Consider the following 10,173-nt stretch of genomic DNA (forward strand, 5'->3'; position numbering starts at 1 on the left):
TGTGATGCCTATGAGCGTCATGCATTCAAGTCCAGCTTGTAATATATCCTGATCTTCTTTATTAATAAAATGTGCTAAAATAGCAAAACAAAAAACCACTCTTAAGTAACACTCATTCGGCAAGGATAGACTTATGCTTTAAATGTATTTAGTTATAATCACATTTTTAACTAAATTAAGTTGAAGCCTAAAGGTGCAGTCATATTTGTCCATTGTCCAGTGATTTTTTTAGGGCAAAATCTAGTCATTTCAATAGGAATTCACTCAATTTCCCCATGCAGGTTTCACAGCGGATTCAAGTTTTTCACGATTTTCGCTGAGCTGACCTGCTTTGTTTGAAAATGACCTCTTTGTGGAATTTTAAACAGATTTTCGCTAATATGGCTGCACCTTAAGGTACTTGTCATTCAATTAAATTCAGTTAAATTTGTTTGCATTATATTATAAAAATCAACCTCTATTCTTGTGTAATTTTGTCTCATCTTTTGTGTCTCATGTCTTGGTTCATCTCATGTAACCTCCTCTCACTTCGTCTTTTTATTTCATTACTTGTTTGCTTCTCATCTCTTCTTTTCTTATTTGTCCTTGTCTTATCTTATCTTATCTCCTCTCCTCTCCTCTCTTCTCCTCTCCTCCAGTGTTTTTTCTCAAACTTACCTGTTCCTCTTTATTCTGGCTGGTACAAACCTCCATCTCTCACACTGTGTGTCCACAGGATCCAAGCAGGACTGGTCCATTCAGTGGCCCACGTCCGAGTCGGGTAAAGAGAACACCCCAGTGGGGCCGTCAGACCCCAGTCAGTGGGTCCGTCTCCAGCTCTCCCAGAGCCCCAAATTGCACTCGCGCTACAGCCAGCACTTGTGCCAGAGTCCCCAGGCCCTGGTGCCCCCCTTCTATTCCCCTCACCCGCATTCGGACCGGCTGACCGTGGACCCTCACTCCGGCCTCTTCCCCTCGCCTCTGGATATGGGACATCACTCTCTCCCTCCTTCCCCCAGACAGAGGCATTTTGCCCACACCCCTCCTTGGACTCCCTTAGTGGTGAACACCATGACCCCTCCAGGGACGCCACAGGTCAGGCGCAGGAATAAGCTGAAGGCCCCTGGAACCCCGCCGCCTGCCAGCCGGAAGCTCATCCACCTTCTGCCAGGGTTCACAGCTCTGCACCGCAGCAAATCCCACGAGTTCCAGCTGGGGAACAGAATAGATGACGCACAGACACCCAAGTGAGTCACACTACATTATACAGCGTTCTGCGTATTGTATTGTGCAGTGCATTTTAAATGTTGTTTTTCAGTGTGAGGGCCACATCTTGGTCTGTAACTCAGCAAAACCAAGTGAGCTGCCTAGGTAGACAGCATTTTAAAGCATCATAAATGTGCTTTTGACATAAAGGCCAAAAGTTAGGCAGGCAGCAAAATTTCCCTTTTAAAATGTGTATATATACACACAGTTATATTACAGTATATAGCACAGATTTATTTATTCCTGTGAAGCAAAGCAAGCTAAATTTTCAGTAGTCATTACTCGAGTCTTCAGTGTCACATGATCCTTTAGAAATCATTCTAATATTCTCATTTTCTGCTCAAGAAACATCTCTTATTATTAACAATGTTAAGAACAGTTGTGCCTCTTTATATATTTTGGAAATGGTGATACATTTTTTAAATTATTTTCTTTATGAATATAAAGTGCAAACAAACAGCATTTATTTGAAATAGAAATGTCTTTACTGTCACCTTTGGTCACCAGTCTAATATTCTCATTTTCTGCTCAAGAAACATCTCTTATTATTAACAATGTTAAGAACAGTTGTGCCTCTTTATATATTTTGGAAATGGTGATACATTTTTTTAATTATTTTCTTTATGAATATAAAGTGCAAACAAACAGCATTTATTTGAAATAGAAATGTCTTTACTGTCACCTTTGGTCAATTTAATTGCATTCTTGCTGAATAGACACTGACATGTTTGTGCTAGGAGGTCATCATATTGTAGAATAGACACTGACATGTTTTTGGAGAATAAAATGTCAAAATTTGGTTGAAATAATGTTCCATTGTCATTCAGTGTAACACAATATTTATGTAAAAATTCAAACAACATGCTTATTCTGACGTGTACATATTAAAATATATATAAAAGAATAAAGGAACATATTACATTTGATTGTGTTTTAAATGAGTAAAAAATTCTTACTGACAAATGGGCAAAACCTAGAAATTTTTAAAAATGTACAATTACAACTAATTAGTATTTGGGGTGAAAGTGATTAGTCTTTTAATATGTCATAAATCCATTTTTGTTGTAAATATGCCTGACAAGATTGTTACTCTGAATGACATTTTAGTAGGTGTCTTCTGTAAATCAGGGAAAAATTTATGATATTTATTTTTTGCTCAGAAAAACAAAATTGCAATTAAATTAAACAGAATTTTTTTAATTTTGGGGGGGAAAACAACAACAATTTAAAGCAGTATTACACTTATTATTTTTACACTTAAACCCTTTTTCATCTTTGACGCTTATATATATGGTTGTAAATTGAATTACAACCATTTTTATACACAGTTTCTCCCATTTTCAGGGGCTCAAATGTAATTGGACAAATAAATATAATCATATAGGCTATAAAATGTTAATGTTTTAATATTTTGTTGAGAATCCTTTGCAGGCAATGACTGCCTTGAGTCTGGAACTCATGGACATCACCAGAGACTGGGTTTCCTCCATTGTGATGCTTTGCCAGGCCTTTACTGCAGCTGACTTCAGTTGTTGTTTGTTTGTGGGTCTTTCTGCCTTTAGCTGCCATGAGCTGTTCCGAGCCTTCTCCATACTTTTTTCTTCCCGTCATTCTGGTACAGGTTGATCTTAATTTCACCAGTCTAAAGAATGCTTTTCCAGAAGTGGTCTGGCTTTTTTAGATGTTTTTTTTTGGCAAAGTCTAATCTGGTCTTGTTTGTACCTTGTGGTGAACCCTGTGTATTTGCTCTCGTGAAGTCTTCTCTTGAAAGTAGACTTTGACAGTGACACGTCTACCTCCTGAAGAGTGTTCTTCTCTTAGCTGGATGTTGTGAAAGGGTTTTTCTTTATCATGGAGAGGATTCTCCGATCATCCACTATTGTTGTCCTCCGTGGACATCCAGGCCTTTTTATGTTGCTGAGCTCACTAGTGCATTCTCTTTTTCTCAGAATGTACCAAACCGTTGATTTGGCCACTCCTAATGTTCCTGCTATCTCTCTGATGGATTTGTTTTGTTTCACTTGTATGGAGCGATCCTTTGACCACATGATGTGGGTTCACAGCAACAGCTTCCAAATGCAAATGGCACACTTAGAATAAACTTTTACCTGCTTAATTGATGTAGAAATAATGAAAGAATAGCCCATGCCTGTCCATGAGTCAACTGTGCAATTACTTATGGTCCCTTGAAAAAGGGGGGAGGTACATAATAAAGAGCTGTAATTCTTTATCCTTTCCTCCAATTTTGATGTGAATACCCTCAAATTAAAGCCCAGAGTGTGCACTTTAAGCCCATATTCTATTATATAACTGTAACCTGAATATGTTTTGGTCAGCAACTAAAATAATAAAAATTGTGCCTGTGTCCAAATATATACTGTATATGGACCTGACTGTATATGCATTTCTGCCTTATTGAATGAAAAATGCGTGCAGATGAACTCAGTTTTACCTGCTAGCAATTAAATTAAAATATAAAACTATTAATATTGTACTGTGTATTCCCAAGAATTATCACAAAAGCATAAACTAAAATTAAAACGAAATCTTCCAAGCAGAAAGTTCATTGAAATAAATGTGGCCTGAAAAAATATATAATAAGAAATATATAATAAAAACATAAAAATATATTTTATTTCAGCTAGTTGCTAAGACGTACTTTCTCATTTTGATGTAGTTTAACTAGAAGTACTACATTAACTAAAACTTAAAAAAAAAAAATAGGAATATTTAAAAATGTTGAGGAATCTTGTTTTATTCTGTTGATATTTTTTGAAATGGTTAACCAAGTAAATCCAAATATAGTCTTAGGGGTTTGAGAAAAAATGATCTTAAATATCTTTTAATTTTGAATAACTAAACCTGGCCAAGAAGGTTTAGTTTCAGTCATAGAAGCTGACATGAAAAAATATTGCCACTTGTGCCTTGTGTTGTCTTGAGAGAAAGATAAAATACAAGAACAGAAAGACATTACTTCCTAGTTTGGATCAGTAAACTAGATTAAATGGCATTAGATGGGTGATTACCAGTCCCCCTGTTCTGATGTGATCCAGACCCTTTCCATGTCCCTTTAATAAGGGCCTGGACGCTGAGAATGCCAGCAAATAGGGAAATCCAATTAGGACAAAGCTATTCCGATGCCTCAAATAGACCTGATTTGGGACTTGTATTGTTCATTTGAGACTTTGCTGATTTATACACAGGGCAGTTTGTGAACAGACCATGACAAGGAGCTCATCATGTTGTATAATTAACCCATGTCTATGGAGCAGTATAAGGTACGTACATGGGTCAAAGACAGAAAAAGGGTTTTCAAACATCAAAACGATAAAATGTTAATACAGCTTTATGTGTCCTGCTTAATTGTATTATTTATGAGCAAAAAACAATGACTATCGGACATTTTTACCATGAGTTACAGAAGACACCCATCAAAATGTCATTCAGTGTAGTTCATATCACAGAAAATCTTGTCAGGCATATTCAGAAACAGATTTTTTAGATCACATTGCAGCATCCAAATACTAATTAATTGTAATTTTAAATCTTTACAAATCTTTCTCACTACCCTTTAAACTACTATGTCTTACCTATTTGTCAGCTAGACGTTTGTAATCATTTAAAATAGAATAACATTTATTATGATCTCTTTTATACATTTTAATAAGTGCAGATCAGAATACATATCTTGTTTAATTTTTACATAAATATATTTGTTATGCTGAATGATGATGTAGCATTATTTCACCCATATTTTGACATTACATTCTTTGAAAAATAGACATGTTACTTGCATTTAATATGCTTTTTATGTATACAAGATCACTTTTTTAAATACGATTTGATGCGGACACCAAAGCAGGATGTCTCGTCTTTGACCCACATGCATGACACAAAAAGGCCAGGCATATCTCATAGTTACAGCCTGTGTTTGAATGTAGATTTATGACCAGCATGTAGTTGTGAAACGGAGTTCACTGCTTTAAGCTAATCAGTTGTCAATCCGGATCTACAAAATTTTTGCTTCACTTTATGATCCTATGCACTGAGACCATCTTTTTGATTTAGTTACTTGGTCTCCTCTGTCTTATAAATAAACTTGTGATGCTTTGGTTAGTGAAAGTGTGCAGAAAGATTCACAAGCATCACGAAAACAGGGCCAGTATCTGGTATACGTACTTTGTTCGCCACAGAAATATTGTATGGTTAGTGTGGAAATAGTTGATGGAAATGTGCTTTTGCTGTCTGAACGTGGTTAAAGACTCTCCAAACCAACTTTTCACAATTTATCCAGAATATTAGTCATTTATAGAGGTCTTACAATTTATTTTTTTGAAACAGCTAATGAGCTTGTCTGTCAAACCCACATTGTTTCACTGCTATTGTTGAGGCGTACTTTCTGTATAAAGCCTTAGTGCCTCATAATGCTTTGCTTCATCACCAGTTGCAGGACATTCTAACCGTAATTGTTTTATGGCTGGATTTACATATTTGCTTAAGCTGATTGTGAATGCTGTGTTTTCAATTCTTACAGTGTCGGTGCTACATATATCTCATTAGAACAGCTGTTTAGTTGAATCATAAAAAAGAGGAAACATAGTTAATGTCAGGACAGGTAAATTAAGTTGTACACCTGCTTCATATTTAAGTCACAGCGGATTTGGATTTTCTGGTGATTTGATAGGATCACGACTGAATGAAAGACGCTTAGCTTGTGTGCAGCATGCATCCGAAATGATTATGAATGCATCTTGGTGAGACCCTGTGGCAGTCCGATATTGACAGTTTAATTATAATTTGGAGAAAACTCAGAACTGTCAATCAAGAATATGTTGAAGACTTGTAAAAGTCAACGTGACATCAAAATTATTTTAGTCATTTATGATCCCCAAGACTGCATTTATGTGAACAAAAATACAGTAAAACTATTTTATATTTTAATATATTTTAGTTTTATTTATTTCTGGGATGCAAAGCTGAATTTTCAGCATCATTACTCCAGTCTTCAGTGTCACACGATCCTTCAGAAATCATTCTGATATGCTGATTTTCTGCTTAAGAATCATTTCTTATCATTAGCAATGCTAAAAACAGTTGTGCTGCATAATATTTTGGAAATGGTAATACATTTTCTTAATGATTTTTTGATGAATGGAAAATCAAACGAACAGCATTTATTTGAAATAGAAATGTCTACTGTCACCTTTGGTCAATTTAATTGCATTCTTTTGCGCAAGAAGGTCATCACATTGTATCATTAACCCTTGACTTATGAAACAGTAAATTTAGGTGTGTACATGCATGGCATACCAAACAGACAAGGCAAGGCAAATGCTGGTCATAAAAATACATCCAAAGACAGGCCAGTCTTTAGATGTATATTTATGACCAGCATTTGTGTTTACTTGTAAAATGGAGTGCTCTGCTTTAAGCTAAACACATGTCAGTCTGGATCTACTACATTTTTGCTTCACATTCAGATCCTAAACACTGAGACCATCTTCAACGGTCTTATAAATGAATCTGTGATGCTTTGGTTGCTGAAATATTGTGTAAAAAGCATTATAAAAGCATCAAGCATCATTATTCGGCACTGTATTAGCAAATTCACTATCTGATATAATCTCTATGTTTCAATATGCAATCAATTTTAGATGGATAAAATTAAGTTTCTCTTTTTCTCAACAAGAAAAAGAGAAAACACTCTTTTTCTTGTTGAATATTTGCTTTAGTTTTCGAATGTGTCACATTATGGGAGTAAAATGACCAATTCATGTTGACTTTAAGAGTATTATACAAATGTCAGAGCTGTGGCCTAGTGGTTAGTGCACATGCTCTATACACAATGAAGACATGAAGATACGTAGAATCATCTTTGCCCTGAAATAACACGGTCGACTAGTAGTTGAGATAATTATCACCTTTAGTACAGTGGAAATAGACTGCCATAACCTGAGACCCAGACCACGAGCAAGACACCACGTAATGAGACTCAGACCAAGGCCCCGTTCATCCAGTCTCGAAAGGTATCAAGACTGATACTGCAAGATCCCCGCTTCAACTCTGCTCTGTGCTGTTAATGAAGAACCCCAAGAATCATCTACAAATCTTTTATTGAAGAACTTTTATATGCAAGAGCTCAGACACGGGTTGTTTGCGGTCTGAAATTGTGGTTCTCTTCAGGAACGGGCTCTTTTTGTCTCGAGGGACAAAAGCGACCATGTTTCTTCCTTATAATTACAGACCTTTTGACAGCGTGCATTAACCTTTGAACCTCACACAGTGAGACACGCACGCTCACACGCACTCCAGAATTCCAAATGAGGGATTTTTAATGAGACAGATGGACAGAGGAATACTCTCAACATTCAAATGTGCATCTAGTACAGAAGAATCTGTATTATGGAGATCGTGAGAATGTGTCTATCCTTTAGTCGTCTCATAAAGCGCTAACATGAATGCCATTTTCTCTCTGGTCATCATTCATGGTGTCCTTTGCGCTGTGCAGCATTCTTTCTATTTGCCTGGTCCTGTATTATGTAGTATGTGTGTGCGAGATATTTTTGAAAGGCGTTTGGAGTGTGGAATGCTTGACAGCTGTTTTATTACATCTGGCAGGTTTGAAGGGGAAAACTGCTGGAACGGAGAAGCAGGAGATGATGAAATTAGTGCTGTTTGATTTGCATGTCATCTGATTCCACCTTTGTGATTGGATCATAACTGATAGGATTTTTTAGATTCATTTGCCATTGCAATTTGTTGAATAGGATTTCAGTGGTGTTTTATATATGTATCCACTTTGGCTGAATAACATGAGTGTGTCAATTTCAATGTCTTCTGGGAGTCTTGTGAATTGATAGTAGAGCGTTTTATATAACTGTATATACTGTATATATACAGTTGAAGTCAAATGTTTACATAAACTTTTCAGAATCTGCAAAATGTTAATTATTTTACCAAAATAAGAGGGATCATAGAAAATGCACGTTATTGTTTATTTAGTACTAACCTGAATGAGATATTTCCCATAGAAGATGTTTACATATAGTCCACAAGAGAAAACAATAGTTGAAATCATAAAAATGACCCCGTTCAATTCTTAATACTGTGTTGTTACCTGAATGATCCACAGCTGTGTTTTTTTGTTTAGTGATAGTTATTCATGAGTCCCTTGTTTGTCCTGAACAGTTAAACTGCCTGCTGTTCTTCATAAAAATCTGTCAGGTCCCAAATCCTTCGGCTCTTAATGCATGGTTTTTCCTTCTGGAGCATCAGTGAGCGTTTGCACCTTCTGTAATAGTTGCATATGAGTCCCTTAGTTGTCCTCAGTGTGAAAAGATGGATCTCAAAATCATACAGTCATTGTTGGAAAGGGTTCAAATACACAAAAATGCTGCAAAACCAAAGAATTTATCGAACCTGAAGGATTTTTCTGAAGAACAGCAGGCAGTTTAACTGTTCAGGACAAACAAGGGACTCATGAACAACTATCACTAAACAAAAAAACAGCTGTGGATCACTTTTGAACGGGGTCATTTTTATGTGGACTATATATAAACATCTTTTATGTGAAATATCTTATTCAGGTCAATATTAAATAAACAATAACATGCATTATGACCCCTCTTATTTTGGTAAAATAATGAACATTTTGCAGATTCTGCAATGTGTATATAAACGCTTGACTTCAACTGTGTGTGTGTGTGTGTGTGTGTGTGGGTGTATGTATATATATATATATATATATATTAAAAAATAAATAATATATTCCAAAGAATTATCACAAAAACAGAATATTTCATATGTAAAATACTTACAAATTATCTATTTTTGGTGAGTTAATAAATATATCTTAAAAAATGATCACAAAAATAAAACTATTGACATGGTTTCATTTTATATATGCATATATGTATACACAAACACATACACACACAATCTCAGCTGATCTTTGCAACACACAGCAGTCGTCACATTCTCTCTCTCCATTTGAAAACACACTCCTGTCACCTCTTAAACTTTTTTTAGCATGGAGTGGAGGGCTATTAATTTTGCTTATGTACCCGGGCCACCTCTCTCTCTCTCTGCCCTTTTCAAGCTGAGTACTGCTCTCCGCTGTAGAGATAATTAGCAAGGCTTATTTGCTATGCTAATGACAATATGCATCTGCATAAAGGCCAACGTCTCTCCAGACCTCTGTGCTAGTCAACTAGTTGATGAGCCGGATGACAGTTAGTAGAGTTGGGGAAGCTGCTTTAAAACTGTATGCATAGCTTCCCAAATTACTTGCTACTCATGATTTAAACTAGAAGTCAACCGATAGTGGATTTTGCCGATACCGATAGCTAGGTTGGACCACACTGGCCGATACCGATTAATTAACCGATAGTTTTAAAATTGATACTGAACAAAAACTAAAATAGTGCTTTATTAACAAAAACAGTACTTAACCATACTAGTAGTAGTAGTAAAAAATAATAATAATAGTAATAGTAAATGTTGAAATTAACACACTCTAACAAGGAACAATACTTACACAGCTTACATTAATCTTAATGCTACAAATGGACTCTTATTTTAAAGTGTTACAATTTCATTTCAACTGTCATGCTTAAAGATGCACATCATTAAATATATACACAAAGGCTATAGCATTAAAATTATATACATATGGATATTGTATGTATACTCTCACACTTTAACTGCTTCTATTCTTGAACACTTGATGATTATCTAATCAAAATAAAAGCACAGCGCTGAGTCTAGGAGAACTCACCGGTATCTCACACACTCCGGACGCATCGCGTTCAACTCGAGCAGCAGTCTAAAACAGTGTATTTAATCACCAAACGGACACAAGTTTACTTCAAGAATGAACTATTTGGCATGGATGAGTTTGAAGTTCGGTGTCTAAAAAACGGAGCAAAA

The 10,173-nt window shown here is 35.8% G+C and overlaps 1 protein-coding gene across 6 annotated transcripts in view; it reads left to right on the forward strand.

The window, feature by feature from the left end:
* The window catches only part of ksr2 (kinase suppressor of ras 2), a 93,080-nt gene that overhangs the window by 22,778 nt on the left and 60,129 nt on the right, over positions 1 to 10,173 (forward strand). For all 6 annotated transcript variants that reach the window (XM_016290646.1, XM_016290647.1, XM_016290648.1 and 3 more), the window contains exon 5: positions 716 to 1,226. In XM_016290646.1, the coding sequence (XP_016146132.1) occupies positions 716 to 1,226 (511 nt within the window). The remainder of the gene's footprint in view (positions 1 to 715; positions 1,227 to 10,173) is intronic.

This window comes from Sinocyclocheilus grahami, unplaced genomic scaffold (assembly GCF_001515645.1).
Source record: "Sinocyclocheilus grahami isolate Dianchi unplaced genomic scaffold, SAMN03320097.WGS_v1.1 scaffold261.1, whole genome shotgun sequence".
NCBI lineage: Eukaryota > Metazoa > Chordata > Actinopteri > Cypriniformes > Cyprinidae > Sinocyclocheilus > Sinocyclocheilus grahami.